This window comes from Hyperolius riggenbachi, chromosome 9 (genome assembly GCF_040937935.1).
Source record: "Hyperolius riggenbachi isolate aHypRig1 chromosome 9, aHypRig1.pri, whole genome shotgun sequence".
In the NCBI taxonomy this organism is placed as follows: Eukaryota; Metazoa; Chordata; class Amphibia; order Anura; family Hyperoliidae; genus Hyperolius; species Hyperolius riggenbachi.
In genome coordinates, this window is record NC_090654.1 from 59,126,702 (window position 1) to 59,146,750 (window position 20,049).

General features: G+C 44.6%; 1 protein-coding gene across 1 annotated transcript in view; it reads left to right on the top strand.

Annotated features, from left to right (window-relative positions):
- Window positions 1-20,049, top strand: part of IARS1 (isoleucyl-tRNA synthetase 1) — a 103,604-nt gene that overhangs the window by 38,098 nt on the left and 45,457 nt on the right. The window contains exons 12-18 of the mRNA XM_068252860.1: window positions 4,519-4,610; window positions 4,694-4,792; window positions 17,125-17,251; window positions 17,521-17,594; window positions 18,452-18,646; window positions 18,732-18,818; window positions 19,370-19,453. Coding sequence (XP_068108961.1) covers window positions 4,519-4,610; window positions 4,694-4,792; window positions 17,125-17,251; window positions 17,521-17,594; window positions 18,452-18,646; window positions 18,732-18,818; window positions 19,370-19,453 — 758 coding nt within the window. The remainder of the gene's footprint in view (window positions 1-4,518; window positions 4,611-4,693; window positions 4,793-17,124; window positions 17,252-17,520; window positions 17,595-18,451; window positions 18,647-18,731; window positions 18,819-19,369; window positions 19,454-20,049) is intronic.

Genomic DNA, 20,049 nt, shown 5'->3' on the forward strand with positions numbered 1-20,049 from the left:
GTGATTTGCGGCCAGTGGGGGGAAGGCTTCTTTATTTCGTGTCCCAATGGTGTCAGATAAATCCAGATCCTTTTATTTTGAAAATTATACAGGACGGGTACCGTCCACAATTTTTTGTTCCCCCTCCCCCCAGGGTCTATGTGAACAGCCTTCCTCAGGATTTGAGCAAGGCAAACGGGCTTTTTTCGGAGATTACAAAGTTAATTTTAAAAAAAGTGATTGTGTCAGTTCCTCCAATAGAGGAATTTCAGGGATTTTATTCCCATGTGTTTTTGGTAACAAAAAACACGGGGGATTTCAGATTCATTCTGAATCTGAAGTCCCTAAATCCCTACTTAACGTACAGGAAGTTCAGAATGGAGAACATAGCGTCGGTAAAATCTCTTCTTCAGGGAGAGGAATACTTCGTATCAATAGATTTACAGGACGCATACTTACACGTCCCGATTGCCCGGTCACACCAAAAATATCTAAGATTCGCGGTTCAGATGAAGGACCGGTGTCTTCATTATCAATTCCAGGCACTTCCTTTCGGGATTGCAACCGCTCCCCGGAATTTTACGAAGGTTTTGGCAGAGGTCATGAAATTTCTAAGACTACAGGGGATACAAATAATTCCCTACTTAGACGACCTATTAATTTTTGCCAAAACTCAGGAGACTCTAATCCAGCACAGAGATCAGGTGATTCAGACTCTAACGCAATTGGGGTGGATCATCAATTATCCAAAATCTCATCTAGCGCCAACCCAAACAATTGTATTTTTGGGATATGTGATCGATTCTGTCAGGGGCAGGATTTTTCTGCCATCAGGGAAGATAGAGAAGTTACAGTCAGAGTTGAGAGATCTTTTACTGTCTCAGGAAACGTCCATCAGAGACATAATGAAAGTATTGGGGTTAATAACGGCAACACTTTCAGCAGTCACGTGGGCACAATTTCACGGTCGAAGTCTACAGAGATGGTTGTTAACAATCTGGGACAAAACTCAGGAATCCTTAGAACAGGTAGTTCAGATCCCGGGTCAGGTAAAACAAAGTTTCCATTGGTGGCTGGATGCCTCCAATCTGATAAAGGGCAGAGTGTGGAGACAAGAAGACCCAGTGAGAATCCACACGGATGCAAGTGCCTGGGGTTGGGGTGCTACTGTATTAGGTCACCAGGCTCAAGGAACCTGGTCCAAGAGGCTGGCAAGAAGTTCATCCAATCTCAGGGAGCTTCGAGCAGTTTTGGAGGCGTTTTTTGCCTTCCAAGTTTTGATTCGGAACAAACACGTTCTAGTATTTTCCGACAACATTTCCGCGATTGCGTATCTCAACAAACAGGGGGGCACCCGATCCCCGAGTCTGTCTCTTCTGGCAACAGAGATTTTCGGTTGGGCAGAGACAAATCTGCTGTCAGTCGAAGCAATTCACATAAAAGGAGCGCTGAATGTGGAGGCGGACTATTTGAGCCGCCACGAGCTCGATCAAGCAGAGTGGGAACTGAATCAAGAAGTGTTTCTTTGGATAACAGAGAAATTGGGCATTCCAGAGATAGATCTGTTCGCTTCCCCAAACAATGCAAAGATTCCTCAATTTTTCTCTCTCCACAGCAGTTCAAGCTCTCTGGGATTGGATGCGCTTTCAGTACCATGGACATTCAATCTAGGTTACGCATTTCCGCCCCTGAACCTAATCCCGCGAGTTTTAGACAAAGTTTGTGGTTTGCCACTCTCTTGAGTCTGTCAGGTCAGTCGCCGTTACCACTTCCTCTGAGGTCAGATCTTCTGCGACAGGGTCCTTTAGTGCACCCCAAGCCAGAGTTGTTCAAGCTGGCAGCATGGATCCTGAGAGGTTAATGCTAAGAAACAAGGGGGTATCAGATAAGGTGATAGATACCCTGCTGAAGTGTAGAAAACCCATTACTCACAAAATATATAGGAAAGTATGGAAGGTTTTTGGGTCATGGTGTGTTTCTCATAATAGGGTACAGACCGAGATTGGGACTATTCTGGATTTTTTTCAGAGTGGGCTGGAGATGAATTTATCTCTAAGTACGCTGAGGGTACAGTGTTCGGCATTGTCTATTTTGCTAGATAGACCCTTGGCACAAGAAAGGCTAATCAAGGATTTTTTTCGGGCTATTCAGAAATCCACGCCTATCAAGCAAAAAATAGTACCGCAATGGGATCTTTCTTTAGTTCTCAATATTTTGACCAGACCTCCATTTGAACCCATCGAGGAAATCGAGCTAAAATTTTTGACGCTGAAAGTGATTTTTTTTAGTTGCAATTACGTCAGCTAGAAGACTAGGTGATCTTCAAGCTTTATCCATTAAGGATCCTTTTTTGACTATTTTTCCGGACAAGGTTGTCCTACGTTTAGATCCTAATTATTTACCGACAGTCTCTTCGGAATTCCACAGGTCACAAAATATTGTGCTTCCTTCGTTTTGTGATAAGCCTTCTTGTGCCAGGGAGTCTGAATTTCATTGTCTGGATGTCAGGAGAGCTATATTAGCTTATTTGACAAGAACTAGAGAGTTTAGGAAAACCTCTCATTTATTTATTTTGTACGGATCAAAAAATAAGGGACAGCATGCTTCGAGACAAACCATGGCTAAATGGTTATGTGAGGTTATTTCATTAGCCTACAAGATTTCAGACTCCACTCCACCAGACAATATTAATGCACATTCAACCCGTTCCATTTCCACGTCTTGGGCTGAAAGAGCGGGGGCTACGGTTCAGCAGATATGTCAGGCGGCGACCTGGGCAAGTCCTTCCACCTTCGTCAAACACTATAGAGTGGATGTACTGTCGCAACAGGATTTGTCGTTTGGCAGGAAAGTGCTCCAAGCTGTAGTCCCTCCCTAGGTGGGTTAATTACTTTTGTATCTACTCCTAAGGACGTGTCCCAGCTGAGGGATGGAGAAAGCACCTGCTAGACCTACCGGTAGCGGTGTTTCTGTCCTGAAGCTGGGACACTGTCCGCTACCCTACCCTTTTTTCTTCGCACTTTCCTTGGGGCCAGTTGTTTAGGGGTCACTAGGAGGTGCTTCGCTCCTCTCTTCTTTCCTGGTGTTCCGGTCGTTTACTTTTTTATGCACTGAGGTTAGAGGGAGGGCGGGAGCTTTTAATCCTTTTTTTCTGTGTGTTTCAACAGGTGTCTGGGCGTGCCCAAACTCCTAAGGACGTGTCCCAGCTTCAGGACAGAAACACCGCTACCGGTAGGTCTAGCAGGTGCTTTTTTTGTTGCAAAAATAACAGTAATATACCCTCACCACACACATATTACAAAAAAAAAGTCCTAAAGGAAACAGTTTATGTATTTTGTTTTTAAATGTGTTTTTTTATTTTATATATGGGAGGAAAGGGGTTAATTAATGGGGTAGTTATGTATTTTTACTTCATGTAATGTATGTAGGTGTAATTTTACTATTTGGCCACTAGATGTCCCCCTCACTTTATTTCTCTTGTGTACTGTGAACAGTACACAGAGGAAGTAACGTGTATGGTTTACTTTCACTTTTGTCAATGACAATCAACATCTCATTGATGCCGGTGATCATTGACAGGAAGCATTTAGATCGGTAAATGGGTATTGTGTTAGTAAGGTAGTGACGAGCGCACACAGCAGGGATCGTAGCGAGATACTTATAACTACGCCCCAGAAACTAAGGTAAAGTCTCGGGGGGGGGGGGGGGGGCATAGATATACTTTAGGAAATTTAAGTGGTTAATCAGCCATTTGCTGTTATAATCCTTCACAGCTTAAAGCATCTTTCTTCTCTTCCTTCCCATTTCTCAACTATACAGCCCCTAACACTACACAATATAGATTCGCAGTCATGACTATGGATGGTCAATGGGAAGCAAGTTGGTAAAAAAAAAAAAAACTATGCTTATTTCATGCACTTGTATGCAACTTGGAAATGGACCAATCAAAATCATTAGCTTCTGCATTTGATTGATCCATTTCCCTGCTGCACAACATTTGCATTAACTCTGAACTGTTTTGCTGCGTTTTTAGTAAAGCATCAGTGTGCCCAGGATCTGAAGAAACAGGTTATGTCTTTTTGGACCTGCTGGTAATAACAGAGGGGGCATTTTTGGGCTAAACCTAGACGACAGGACTTTTCTCACAGTCAATTGTTTTATTCTGACTAGTCCTGAGGTCAGCATCTAAAGGCGATGAATTCATCGCCTGTCAGCTGCTCTCGTGCACCAGCACCCCCATAGAGCCACATCCGAACATGGCCACAGCCGTGCTCAGGCATGTGGTTCACACCATTGTGTGTCAGTCTCTGACACACCTAGTGTTACAACCACTGCCATTCAGCTGTATTTTAATTGCACCCGAATATCCCTCGTTGGCGGCAGACAAGGCGCTGACCTGCTCGACAAGCGCGCAGTTCAGCTTCCTGTCTGTAGGAGGCCTTAGGCAGTTGCTACTACATGCAATACTGCTTGGGGCTAACAGACAGCAGAGAAAGGCAGGCCTGTTCCCAAATATTGAATGTCCTTTCCTGCTTCCAGGAGGCCGATAAGAACATCATTAAGCTGCTGAAGGAGCGCAGCCGCCTGGTGCACTGCAGCACCTATACACACAGCTACCCATTTTGCTGGAGGTAAGGACTTGTCTGGATGATTAATGTGACCAGTTATGTTCACCTCCAGGTGGAACCATCTGACATGTCCGTTGTATTATCAGGTCAGAGACGCCACTCATCTATAAAGCTGTTCCTAGCTGGTTTGTACGAGTGGAGCACATGGTGGACAAACTGCTTCAGAACAACAGCCAATGTTACTGGTAAGAGTCCTCATCCAGAGTGCAGAATGTAATTTGTAGTTGCATATAGTAAGATTTGTTGAAAAATGACATGTCCAAGTTCAACCAGAAAAAAAAACATCATGTACTCGCACATATTGCAGCTGATCCAGAGGAAGGCGAAAAACCTTACAGGGCCTGGGCCAATTAGCCTTAAAAAGGAAAAATTCCTTTCCAACTCCAGATGGCAGTCAGATAAATCCCTGGATCAATGCTCCTGGGAATTGCCTAATAATTATAGCTGTGGATGCCCTTCAATGCAAGGAAAGCGTCTTTTTTTTTTTTTTTTTTTCCCCTCCGATTAATCACATGCTCAACAAATAGAATATCTATCTTCATTGCCGTGCTCCTGCGTTGATCTGAACTATCATTATACTTTGTAAGACTGCTTTAATATTATACTGCTCTTTAAGAATCCCTTTTGGGCCAAATAATAGATGAACTTCACTCTTACGCATACAATCCCTACACAGACAACCTTCCAAATTTATATCTCTACCCAGCCATTCACCACACACCTTTCTATCCGCCCTGGACCACCTCCCAACACACCACCTCCCAAAAAGGCAGTCATTACTACTTTATTATCTCAAGCCAGTCTGATCGCCACATATCTAGAATTTTACGAGGGGACCGCTCATCTACTTCCCATCTCTCCAGTTCCAGGAAATGTCCCAACCCCCCTAACCACTCATTTAAATCCGGTGCGGTTATGTTTTTCCATTTTGGGGCTATTAATCTCTTAGCCACTATTGCCACTGGCATTGTCAAATTAGAGCTATCTCCTATCCCAAAAATTACTACTTGTTCTGTGAACTTGCAAGAATTTTGTACCCGCCTATTGCAGAAAGTTTAGATTTTCATCCAAAATGTTTTAATAATGGGACAAGCCCACCACATATCGTTGAGTGACCCTCTATTGATGTGGCATCTCCAGCATAAATCCCCCTAACCAAGCCCCATCTTTCCTAATTGTGCGGACAAAACATACCATCTTGCCACCAACTTGTAATTGACCAGCTGGTACCCGGGGTTATGAGGTAACCAAATATTTTGGAAGATTTTACCCCAGTCTAAAACATCTAAAAGTTCTAGCTCTTTTACCCATTTTATACAGAAAGAGAGGAGAGTCAAAACTACAACCTATAAAATTATACAGCTGGGAGATCAATTTCTCCTTCTTTATGGCTGTATGAAAACATTTTTCAAAAGAGTTTAACTGTTTGCTAATTTTACCTTTAATTTTAGAAAGAAAACTCATTAATTGACAATATTGAAAATTCTTTTCCTTCTCCATATTCAGATTTACTTTCTCCTGATTTATAAGCTCTATAATCGTTGTAGTTGAGGTAAGCATACTGCCCTTATACCAAAGTAAATCCAATCCAGACCCTGAGTCAGGATTATTTCCTATCGTCATTAGAAGAGATATTTATTTTTTGTACTCTAAATCTAGCAGTTCCTCAAATATCTGAAGGGTGGGAGAAAGATGAGGATGGGAGACCTCCCGCAATAATTTAATTATTGTTACTGGGTGCCAAGACTCCACCAAAGAAAAATCCACCAACTCCTCATATTGGGACCGGAACTTTTGGGAGGATGCTATCCTTATATCTAATAGCCTATCTAACTGTATGCTTCTATAATAATGCCAGGGCAAGAATCTAATCCCTCTTTAACCATTTAAGCCTTTTGGAAGTAGCTGTTGCGTCCAAAAGGCTGCGGTGTGCTCCCGTGGCCAATCATGTTCGCTCCCACATGCTCCTGCGCCGCTGCCCATTAGCCCGGAGATCAGTGAATGGGAACGCAGTTCCCATTCATTGATCTAAGCCCCTGCTAGAACGATTGCGGCTTCTCATAGAACACATCCCTTCTTAAAGTGAACCTTAAGCCATAAAAAAAAAATGAGTTTTACTCACCTGGGGCTTTTACCAGCCCCCTGCAGCAGTCCTGTGCCCTCGCAGCCACTCACTAATCCTCTGGTCCCCCGCTGCCAGCTAGTTTCGTTTTTGCCGACAGGCCTGTCAAAACTGGCCACGCGTAGCTTTTTCCGCATTCCCGACTAATTAGCGCTGTCGCGGGCCGCAACGCGTACAAAAATACGCGTTGTCACATATCTATGCAGCCGTAATGCGGCAACACCTATTTTTGTACGCGATGCGGCCCGCAATAGCGCTAATGACAGTCGGGAATGCAGAAAAAGCTACGCATGGCCAGTCCTGACGGGCCTGTCAGCAAAAACGAAACTAGCTGGCAGCGGGGGACCAGAGGATTAGTGAGTGGCTGCGAGGGCACAGGATTGCTGCAGGGGGCTGGTAGAAGCCCCTGGTGAATAAAACTCATTTTTTTTCCTGGCTTAAGTGTCCCTTTAAGCATACTGTGCCAATGACATCCATTCGGAATTCATCCAGAGAGCCTCCCTGTATACGATTACTTGTCATCAACTAGCATTCCTAAGTCCTTCTCCAAGTCTGATGTTCTCAGCTGTATGCCATGTATTTTATATCCAAGGTGCATGGCTTTTACATTTATCAACATTGTAGTATAGGATTCAGAGGAAGGAAATAACATACTGTGTAAACTCTTATGTCAAAACAAAGGGTATGCCGCACTCCCAATGGTAACGATTACGGTAAGCCAAATGTAACAGTCAATGGAACGCACAAGGCAAGTCCAGGTGGATGATGCCACCTTTGTACTGACTTAACATATATAAAGCCAGCATCTCCCTTCTTCAAGGAACAAACGTTCTTGCTTTAAAGAGAACCCGAGGTGAGTTTAAAGAATGTTATCTGCATACAGAGGCTGGATCTGCCTATACAGCCCAGCCTCTGTTGCTATCCCAAATCCCACTAAGGTCCCCCTGCACTCTGCTATCCCTCATAAATCACAGCCATGCTGTGAGGCTGTGTTTACATCTGTAGTGTCAGTCTCAGCTGCTCCCCCGCCTCCTGCATAGCTTCGGTCCCTGCCCCCGTCCCTTCCCACCAATCAGCAGGGAGGGAAGGGATGCAAGCGGGGACTGGAGTTCTGCAGGAGGCGGGGGGAGCAGCAGACTGACACTATAGAGATAAACACAGCCAGCTCTGACAAGCTGTTTGTCAGCAGCGTGGCTGTGATTTATGAGGGATTGCAGAGTGCAGGGGGATCTTAGGGGGGTTTGGGATAGCAACAGAGGCTGGACTGTATAGGCAGATCCAGCCTCTGTATGCAGATAATATTCTTCAAACCCACCTCGGGTTCTCTTTAAGGCCTCATTCACACCAAGACGTTACAGGCTGCTCTAACGTGCGCCTGTAAAGTCCCACTGTGAAAGCAGCTTTAAGAGAACGATTAGCCAACATTTCGAGATCGCACCGTCTTTTTATCGAGGCAATGATTATATTCTAAATTGGAAAAAGCACACCACTGTTAACTAGCTTTAAATTTTGAGTAATGCTACAGAAATGTAGATTGACTTAAAGAGACACTTAAGTCAGGAAAAAAAGTTTTTTACTCACCAGGGGCTTCTACCAGCCCCCTGCAGCAGTCCTGTGCCCTCACAGCCACTCACTAATCCTCTGGTCCCCCGCTGCCAGCTAGTTTCATTTTTGCTGACAGGCCCATCAGGACTGGCCACGCGTAGCTTTCTCCGCATTCCCGACTGTAATTAGCGCTATTGCGGGCCGCAACGCGTACAAAAATACACGTTGCCGCATTACGAACGCATAGATATGCGGCAACGCGTATTTTTGTACACGTTGCGGCCCGCAATAGCGCTAATTACAGTCGGGAATGCGGAAAAAGCTACGCGTGGCCAGTCCTGATGGGCCTGTTGGCAAAAACGAAACTAGCTGGCAGCGGGGGACCAGAGGATTAGTGAGTGGCTGCGAGGGCACAGGACTGCTGCAGGGGTTTGGTTGAAGCCCCAGGTGAGTAAAACTCATTTTTTTTTTCTGACTTAAGGTTCACTTTAACTTAAAGCATGCTGCCTTGCTAAAGAATACCTTGAGAGTTCTCAAAACGTTGGCTTGTCATTTTGTTTGAGGCCCTGTTCACAGTGGTCAGTTGGGATGCAGAATAATTCTGCATGTCAACTCACTGCCCATACAGTTCTATGGGCCTGTTCACAGTAACAGATCACGTTATTCTAACTTGCTGCATGCAGGCTTTGTATTAAAGTCTATGCCCTGTCTCCATTGCAGTTCCCAGTCATTATAATATGTGAATTATGCAACTGACCACTGTGAACCTAGCCTAAAGCAATAACGTTTGTTCATTGAAGAAAGGAAATGTCTTCTTTATTGGTAGTTGTACTCTGGAATATTTTTGCTGCAGTTGCAATGAAATCTCTCTCATAATTAGCTGTAAAATAACAACCCTGTATGAAGGACAAAAGTCACCACCCATTATACAGTACAGTTGTCTGTGTGTGAAAGAACATGGCACATTACTGTATATACTTTAATATCAGGTACCCCTCCTGTACATTTTATTGCATCTGCTACATGGCACAGTATGCTCAACTCCACAATGGTTAGTAATGAGGGAGACTTTCTCCTAACATACAAATTAACTTTGACATCAGATTAAAAAGTTGGGAATAATAATGAGTATGAGCACTGGCTTTTTGATCCTGCTTTGCCCTGACTTGAAATGTAGGTTTGTGTGAAGATGGTACGTGAAACCTGTCATAGTCCCTGTTTTACAATACTGTTATACAAGGAGGTTAGAAATACTGATTAACATAAATGAGCCTGAATTACTACTTCTAGTTAATTAAAAGCATACAGGAATGCTTGAAATGCATCTACACACCATTACTGAGGGTTCCTAGCAAAGATGCTGAATACCCGTTGAGATATTTGAGATGATGATGTTCTTAACCTTCCTGGCGGTAACCCTGCGTCAACACACCGATCGCCGCTGGCCCGCTCTCGATCGCCGATATCCGCTCCGCCGCGCCGCCCCCCCCCCCCCCCCCCCCCAGACCCTGTGCGCTGCCTGGTGAGTTAGTGCCAGGCAGCGCTGAGGGGTGGATCGGGACTCCCAAAGACGTCGGTGACGTCATCCTGCCCCATGGCGACGGGGGAAGCCCTCCAGGAAATCCCGTTTTTTGAACGGGATTTCCTGATCGAAGCGGGCGGGGGGATGCCGCTGAGCAGCGGCTAAAAAAACTGCTGCGCGGCCTCCTGGCGGAAAACATTAGACCGCCAGGAGGGTTAATAGGGTTACCCATCAAACACCATCATTCATAAATGGTTCTATGCTGTGATAACATTGAGAAACACTGACAAGACAAGACACAGCACATTTATATTGTGCTTTTCTCCTGGCGGACTCAAAGCACCAGAGATGCAGCCACTAGAGCATGCCCTGGGCCTATAGACAGTAGCAGTGTTAGGGAGTCTTGCCCAAGGTCCCCTACTGAATAGGTGCAGCTTACTGAACAGAAAGAGCCAAGATTCAAACCCAAGTCTCCCGTGTCAGAGGCAGAGCCCTTAACCACAGGTCATAGATATTAATATCAGAGTTTTCTTGAATTGCTGCTTTTTATGTCCTGTGTGTCGCCTATATTTGGACTTCTGGAGCAAGTAAAGAAATTAAATTAATGAATCTAATTAGCATTGTGTGTTTGGAGTCCCCCGGGGTCATTCCACCAACTTCCAGAAATGAGGCCATTTCATTGTGGTGCATTCTGCGGAGATGAGGAAGGGGGTATTAATAGAGGTGCATGGGGCCTGTGGCTGCACTAATAACCCAGTTCTTTCTCTGTGCCCGCCCCATGCCTGTTGCATATCCCCTTTGCAACCCTTCAGTAATTAGTCCCGTAAATAGTTCAGCCATCTGATTGGAGAGATCAGGGACAAATTTAGTTCCAGTTTGATGAAGATGGGAATTTGTACTCGCCTATAAGTGTTTTGTATGAGCTGTGGTTGAAATGTGTAGATGTGACTTTATTCATGCGTTACTGTGTTCATATATGTAGTAGCTGTAGAGTATTGTACCGTGTTAACTGTCAGTAAAAGCAAGAAGTTTTGAATCCGGATAATACCATTTATTGGCAAACTTAAAAGAATAAGAGTAAGCTTTTGGCTATTCAGCCTTCCTCAGACTGGAATCCTGTATGCTTACAAGATGTAGGAACAGACAGCTATATACATGCAACATCAAAAGGGGATACATAGATATATTTTTTTTTTTTTTACTTCTTTACAATCATAAATACATGTCATTAAGATGCCTTCATTGAAACAGAAAATTCAAATAGGATGTTGAGGCTGATTTATGATGAATAGATAAGACCTTTCTTTTGTTTATGTGAGGATTGAGTGAACAAAGGTTCTTATCTATTTGTCATAAATCAGCTCACATCCTCTCAAGACCCTATTTGGATGTTCTGCTTCAATTAAGGCATTTTAAAGAGAGTCTGAAGCCCAAAAATATACCTGTTTTTACTGGTCATTTATGTTAAGCAATAAGATTCTAGCTGAAACGCTGCATCCCGCAGCAGAATGAGATATTTATACCCCCAAAATCCCGGGGCCAAATGCCACGACTTCCAGGTCGGGATTTTGCTGCCCGACGGAGGCAGAGCTTTGCGCTGTAGCTCTGCCTCTGCTCATATCGATCTCTGCCTCTCCCTGCCCCTCTCAGTGAAAGAAGACTGAGAGGGGCAGGGAGAGGTGGAGATCGGCAGAGATTGATGCAAGCAGAGGCAGAGCTACTGCGCAAAGCTCTGCCTCTACCAAGCAGGAGCCACTAATTTTGCCCGAGGGATTTCAGGGATATAAAGACCTCGTTCTGCTGCGGGGATGCAGCGTTTCAGCTAGGATCTTATTGCTTAACATAGCCACTAAAAACAGGTATTTTTTTGGGCTTCAGACTCCTTAATGACATGCATTTATCTTTGCAGAAAAATCTATGTATCCCCTTTTGATTTTGCATGTATATAGCTGTCTGTTCTAACATCTTGTGAGCATTCAGGATTTGAGCCTGAGGAAGGCTGACTAGCCGAATGCTTACTCTTAGGGCTGGTTCACACTTGAGCGGATGCAAAACAGACGCGATAAGCATTTTGCACCAGCTTGTAGGTTTTTTTTTGCCATCTGCCTGGCCCGAGATTGCCACTCCTGTCCTGCCACCAATCGCTGCTGCTTGCTTCCTTTGCACTCAGCTTGGAGGCTGGCAGGAGCATGGGGCTCTACATAGGAAGTGGTAAAAGTATTCCCCCCTAGCAACAGGGAGAATTTTTATTGGTCAACCATGAACCAATGATAATGCTCCCTGTTGCTGAGGAGTCCCATTGGTCTTTTGCAGCACAATAGAGACCTTCATGCTTCTGCCGGCTACCGGGCTTTGTATAAGGGACCGAGTGGCGGCGATCGGTGGCAGGACATGTATTACGTCACGGCCGCGAGCAAAGCGGACACTGCAACTGGCCTAGTGAGAATGGACACTGTCTGTCCTAGGCTTTCATTGAATACATTTTTCCGGCCGGTCCGGTAAAGTGTGCCAAGTTCTGACTCTTCGCTCCACTTACTGTAACGTGTCAAGCGGATCCATTTTTTTTAACAAGTGAAAGAGGATCCTATTTTTAACATTAGTATCTGCTTCTGCGCTGAGCGGAGGGCCTCACATGCACAGTAGTCCTGACTACCAGAGTGGAAAGCAGAGGAAGGGATAGGTCCGGGAGCATGGTGAGGAAACCCACAGCCTACAGGGGCTGGAGGAAGTCTCGGATGCTCTTGAAATTGGCAAACTGTGTCCAATCCAAAGGTTGGATCAAAATGTGGCCAGTGGAAAAGGGCCCCTTAGCAAATCCACAAATGGGCTTTTTATTCTGATCATTGACCACCGCTGTTTCAGGCATCTTATACAAATCATGCCCCAAGTGTGATTAGACCCATCACAGTGCGAGTTCATCCTTAGTGGCTGCAGCTCTCAAGTGCTTTGAGTCCAACAGGAGACAAGTGCTATACAAATGTTAACATTATTATTAAACTGTGGATATATAATTTATAGTTTTTATAAAGTCCATGGAATATACAGATGTTGCTGCAGGATAACACATTCTATGACATCTGACTATGCGACTGCAAACCGCTCATAATCATCCGCTTTGCTTGGAACACATCCATATTGACTAACGGAATATATATTGGCATTCTCCTGGCATTTGGTGCTCCTGCTCGCTCCTGAGTGCTGTGTCCTCCAGCAAGGTGACTCTATTTTAATCTTATTTTGCCGAGTTTTCATTAATATTTCAGTCAGACCAGCTGCCTTCAGCCCCTGCAGGTTCATGTCTCTGTTGCAGCACAGCTTCCTCAATGTCTTGCTATGAAGGCTTCCATATTTACCAGCAAACACCTTGTTTAACCTCCTTTGGATGACAGTAGTTAAAATCTATGCCTTGTTGATGTCCGCCAAAGCTGGCCAGGGCGTAGATTTAAACTTCCTCATGCTGCACGGATCTGCCACTGCCGCCGATTGGGCCGCTAATGTGATTTGCTCACAGTGATCAGAGTTAGAAGCCAATTAAATCTGCTCCTGATGGAGCTCTGCTGTCATACCAACAGCAGGGCAAGTGAGCTGCAGCGTCGGGAGAGCAGCCTGAACGGCTGTAGCGGTGGGTCCATGCGGCGTGACGCTGGTAAGCCCAGTTTTTGTACCAGCAGTCTCTGGTCCTTAAGTGGCCAGAGACGGCTGGTGCTGAAGTGGTTAATACTTCCTGCAAGAGAAAGTGAAAGTAAGTCACTGCACTCTACTCTTTTTTGGAATCCTGGATAACACTGTTTGTTCATCTCTGAGCTGATACAAAAGGCTACAGAGCTAGAGCTGTAAAGGAATGATGGCAAACCCTCCTCTTCCCTCAGGGGAATTAATCAGAAGGACTAGAGAGTAAACGTGTAAAATAAACATTGCAGGAGAAGAGGCAGCACTGAGTAAAGTTTAGAGTCCGTTAAAGGACAACTGAAGTGAGAGGGATATGGAGGCTGCTATATTTATTTCATTTTAAGCAATACCAGTTGCCTGGCTGCTTTGCTGATTCTCTGTCTCTAATACTGTACTTTTAGCCATAGACCCTGAACAAGCCTGCAGCAATTCAGGCGTTTCTGACATTGTCGGATCTGACAAGATTCGCTGCATGCTTGTTTCTGGTGTTATTAGACACTACTGCAGCCAAATCGATCAGCAGGACTGTCAGGCAACTGGTACTGTTTAAAAGGAAATAAATATAACAGCCTCCATATACCTCTCGCTTCAGTTGTCCTTTAATTTGTTTTCCTCGTGTATCACGAACAGTCTTAATAAACAGAGAGAGACAAATAAAATGTGAGTTTAATGTGCAGATATAATAGATGAAGATGGAGAATGTGTAATATTTTTTTTTTTAAATTTCCTTATTTTCCCATTAAAATGAAAATAAAATAAGGTAATTATTTTAAAAAAATTTACCCATAAAAAAAAAAAAAAATTATCCTGAAACAACAGACAATGTATAGTTCATACTTAGGTGTGATATGTAGTGATAAAGTTGTTGCCAAAGTAATCAGCGCTGCACTGTGAAAACGACCTCAGCAGCGAAGTGGTTAATGTTAGGGAATACATTTTTTTGTTGTATTTTACTATTGCTTCTGTAGCAATGTAACAGATGTACATTTGACCTTCAATACAATGCATTTTCCTCCGTCAAAGCACATTAGCGTATCACTCCCAATACGATCAAACCACCAGATACAGCTCAACATTGAGCAAAGACTTGGGCTACAAAAGAAACCGCAAAAAACTGTCTGCACTTGCCACAAGCATCACAAGCTTTCAGGCTGGCATAGCTGAACAAGAGGGACCCAAGTAATAACCAGGTAGCATGTGATGAGGAACACCGCACAATGCAGTATCAGTATTGACAGATCAGCGGCTGGGCTGAACAGCAGGCCATTAAATTTGTAAGAGAGAGACAGGAAAGAGGAGAGTCCAGTCAGTCTAGTCTGGGAAAATAGAAGACAAGCGAGAACTAATTCAAACTGCAAGTCTTGTCTGTCAGTGTCACTCAGTGCCTTTTGCATTCAGTCACACCTACATCTTTACAGCTGCATGCCAAGCCAACAGTGCAGCACTCTGACCAGCAGGTGGTGCACCAGTTGTTGTGTTTTTTTTATTTTTATGTTGCCTTTGGTCAAACTCTTGTGTATACATACTGAGCAGTAGGGAATTGGCAGAGAGATTGGGCAGAGGTGTATATCTGACCATGCTATGGTAGAATCTTAGCACAGTTGTCAGCTTGTCAGAGGAAAACCTTTATAGGGTACAAAAAAACACAGCCGCTCTTCTTTTACTAAACACTTCTGTTTGAGGGTGGAGTAGTGGATCCATATACCAGGATCCATCACAGGTCCCTTGATGGTGGCCTTAGACCTAATAGTATAGTCTGGTACTGGAACGCCTGCTAGCTGATAGGACTGGGGCCCACTAGAAACACTTTTCAGGGCGCGTGCCAATCAATATTGATTGCCAGTGATTGGCACTGGAACCCTATGAAAGTGTTTCCACTACAGTTCCTGCAGTTTGCATGTTCTGGTGATTTGCAGGCATTCTTTCCAGGCCAGTGGAGTCATTTATGGGTACCTGGAGTTGGTGGTTTCATAAACTGAAGAGTCGGAGTTGGTTGATTTTTGTACCCACTCCATAGCCATGCAAGGGCTTTGGGGTAGGAGTCAGTCGGAGCAGTTTTGGGTACCTGGAGTTGTTTTATAAACTGAGGAGTTGGAGTCGAATGATTTTTATACCGACTCCACAGCCCTGATTCCTTTAAATAGCTCCGCAAATACCGTAACTCCAAAAATCCCTTCACATGGCCTCTAGCATTGCAGTCTGCTGGCACCGCTACAGCGGAAAAAAAGTTGGGAAGGTACGTGTCAATGTGATGTCGTATAGAGGAGGTCCGTTGTGTAGGGTGTTTCCATAGTCAGATACTATCCTAATGGGCAACAAAACAACGATAAATCCTACTCTGTAGATCAGGTTTGCAGCAGGCATTTACTTTTTGGCTATTATTTCTATCATGATGCAGAGTTAATGACCTTTTTGGATGAGCAAAAATAGCATGCATGCTTATAGCTTACCTTAATCCACAGAGCGTTTTCGGGGTCTCCATCTAAAAAGGAAACTAAAGTCTCATACAGGTGTATGAGGCGTCTCACCCAGCAGTGATTGGGACTTGATCCCTCGGGCCACATTGTGGGGCAGAGGCTGTACTGACACGTCGCCAGCCTGTTCTGTTGCTATGCAATGGGGGAGAGGCTGATCACTGCACTCCTATAAGACACTTGGCAGAGGCAGTTATCGGCTAAGTTTTATCTAGTGTCTGTACAAGTCTTAAAGAGACCTCGAGGTGGTAATTTTTGTAAGAAAAAAAAAATGCTACCTGATCCGAGGGACCGGTCTGACCAGGTAGCATCAACTACCGCTGCTCCTGCCTTCCACAGTCGCCAGTTTTGGTTGAAAGAAAACAAACGAACATGGCCATGGCCTATGGGGTCTCCGCTCTGGCTCTTTGTGTCTCAACACAGAGCAGGGAGAGGCGGGAGAGAGGCAGATCTGCCTAATCAGAGCTGGGGAAGGGGCGTTCCTAACACCAGAGTTGGCGGTTTGCAGGAGTGCTTCTCCTGCGAGGGCCACCGCTTCCCCTCGACATTGCCGACAAGCAGCTTTTTGCCAATTTTGGGGGATGATGGCGTGGGGGGGGGGGGGGGTGATTGGGGCAGAGAGCGGTGCATAGGGAATACAGAGCGATGTTATGGAACAGGAAACAAGGCCTCTGTTTCCCATCTGTGCTGCCTCGGGTATACTTTAAAACTTGCAGGAGATGCTTCATAACGGTGAGACCAACTGGAACGTGTGCTCCTCATCTGCGTTTCTCATCTAAGTTCTAATTGTGTTTGGCTGCATAGCCATATTATATGATTTTTGTGGGTAACCTGTTTTTAAAGCGCAATAAAGTATTTGAATGTACATTATCTTGGCGGCAATAGTATGTAATATAATGAAAATCGCAATGCAAACTGAAAAAACACGATGAGGTGTGAACCAGCCCCTTGATTAACGTAGGCTGCGAGTCTTACTTGTGTTTAGTCTGTGTTTCGAAAAAATGCAAAAAAATAAATAAAAAAAGGCCAATTGGTGAACATAAGCCCTTTCTGCGCTGGCCTTAGGGCTGGTTTATGCCAGTTCTGCTAGCAGACATTTGGTGACTGTTCTGTTCTTTAACAATACTGCCATGGCCTCTCGTAGCTATCTGCTGTCACACCTGTGCCTTTTCCTTTGCTGGACAGGGTTCCGGAGTTTGTACGAGAGAAGCGATTTGGGAATTGGCTAAAGGACGCTCGGGACTGGGCCATATCCAGAAACCGGTATTGGGGTACCCCCATTCCCTTGTGGGTCAGCGAGGATTTTGAAGAGGTTTGTATCAGTGCAAGATGGTTAGGCATTTGGTCTGTGGAATAACCCCCACCTCCTTCCTCTCCTATCACCTCTTTTCCCAACCACTGGGAGCCAAAAATGGTCCTGGCTACTGAAAACAACATTTGGGTTTAAAATAGCACCAACTGCTTTGCTGATGTGAGCCAAAAAGCACTGCCGCTGATTCTTAATGGATCCCCTTCCTCTCTCTGTGCTGCTTATTATATCTTGTGCATTCATCTTTCTTATTCAAATCCCATGTCTTCCAGGTGGTTTGTGTGGGGTCTCTGGCAGAGCTGGAGGAGTTTACTGGTGTCAAAGTAACAGACTTGCACAGGGAAAGGTGAGTTCAGTGGACAGTCTAAAGATTGTTGATGCTCAGCCCTCTGATGGCAAGCTTGGCTATTTTCTAAGCAGTGACGATACTTGCCTTATGCGCCCCATCTCCACAAGTGTAATCTCATGTTTGTATTCTCTTAAATCATTTCATATTCTGACTGCAGAAGATATTTGAAAAGGATATTCTTCATTGTGAACACCTTTACATTGGTCTAAGAACAGTGTGGAGTCACACGTGTACCAATCTCTAGCAACACATATATAAATCTTTTGACACACATTTTTCCTTAAAGGGAGTTTTCAATAATTTGTCCTCCAATTTTCTTTTATTTTTACCTGGGCTTGTGTGTCTTTGCCTAACTGCAGGAACTGTGTAATGCCAGCAAGATTGTGTTTTTTTTTTTTTTTTTAGCTACGGTAACGAGCTTATCTCAGCATGCAAATAAGAGAAAGCTGCCCATTTTGGATAAGCTAAGGATACTATCTAATAAGGACACTAACCCCTAAGCTAAGGTGGTGCTGTTTGCTGTGTCAGTTCTGTTAGATTTCTACTACCTACTGGGACCAACATAGGAGAAAAGTAATTTATAGCACATTTCATTCTGGTAGAAATGTATTTTTTATTTGTGTTCTTTTTTTTTGTTTGTTTGTTTTTTGTGTGGTCCTTTAACTAGACTCTTTCTGTTTTTGAAGTTTACCTACAGGGGCTTTAGTTTTAGAAAGGGCATCTATATGTTAGGTTAACTTAATCTTAACAGTACAGTACTCCACTGCAGACCCTGCCACGCTGAAATGTTATAATCCTGCTTCACTGCACTCACTACACCCTATACATAGGACCTCTGTTGTGTTTTTCTGCAGTGTGGATAAGCTCACCATTCCATCACGCTGTGGGAAAGGCGTCCTGCGACGAGTGACCGAGGTGTTTGACTGCTGGTTTGAAAGCGGCAGCATGCCCTACGCTCAAGTGCATTATCCATTCGAGAACAGGAAAGAGTTTGAAGATTCCTTCCCAGCAGATTTTATAGCAGAGGGCATTGACCAGACACGAGGGTGGTAAGTGTGCCTATTGTCATGGCCAACTTTTATTGAGGCCGGACTCTGAATACTTTTTGGACTCACCTAGGTTCTCCATTCACAGGTTCTACACACTCCTCGTTTTGTCTACAGCACTTTTTGGTCAGCCGCCATTCAAGAATGTCATAGTGAACGGCTTGGTTCTGGCCAGGTGGGTTTTGTTGCATTCTCCTGCTGTTACAGATTCTGTAAAACATCAGCTATTGATCTTACTTAAAAAGTACTTAAGGCAAAAATGACAGAGCCTGTTATGACAGGATGTGTCTAAATGATGATGGATGGGGGGGGGATTAGGGATATATACTCACCTGATCTGACGTGTTCGAGTCACAGGTTACTCTTCCCGCCATGTTTCCAAAGACTGCTGAAGCTCTTCAGCACGCCCCCTGCATCTCGGCAGCCACCAACCAGGTCACGACTGCGGAGCTGGGGGTGGCCACAGATGGGCATGGCCAGAGCCTTGACGGCCAGTTTGTACAAAAAAAAAAAAAAAAACTGTCTGGAAGATGCCAGGACAGGTAAGTATTTAACCACCAAACCCCACCCCCCATCCTCCATCATTTTCACATAACCTGTCATGTTTTGCAGCAGATACATTTTAAAAGTAAACTGAGTTCCTGAAATAAAAAATATCAAACTAACCTTCATAGTTTAAATTTATGTCTGCTACAATTAGCATTTTCTGAAATCTTAATATTTCAGCGATGGGCAGAAGATGAGTAAAAGTAAGAAAAATTACCCGGACCCGATGGAAGTCATCAATAGTTATGGAGCAGATGCCCTCAGGTAAGAATAACCTACCTCTACACAGCATTGTGTGTGTATGAGAAATGTAAAGGGTGCTGTCATTGTTTGTGTGTATGAAAAATGCAGCATACTGCCAGCGTGTACAGTGGGATGCGAAAGTTCGGGCAACCTTGTTAATAGTCATTAGAGATTAGCGAACCGTTCGCCAGCGAATCCCTATGGGCCCGTACTACTTCCAGGTCGCTATGACCCGGAGTAGTACGGCTGCGCTGGGCCGGTGGTGCGCGTCTTTGATCGCGCGCCTGTTGCCGGGCACTCTTTGCGCATGAGCGTGACGTCACTCATGACGTCACGCACATGCGCAGAAAGTGCCCGGCAACAGGCGCGCGATCAAGGACGCGCACAGCCGGCCCAGCGCAGCCGTACTACTCCGGGTCATAGCGACCCGGAAGTAGTACAGGGTGAGGGGTTCGCTGACATCTCTAATCGTCATGATTTTCCTGTATAAATCATTGCTTGTTACCATAACAGTGTCAGTTAAATATATCATATAGCAGACACACACAGTAATATTTGAGAAGTGAAATGGATTTACAGAAAGTGTGCAATAATGGTTTAAACAAAATTAGGCAGGT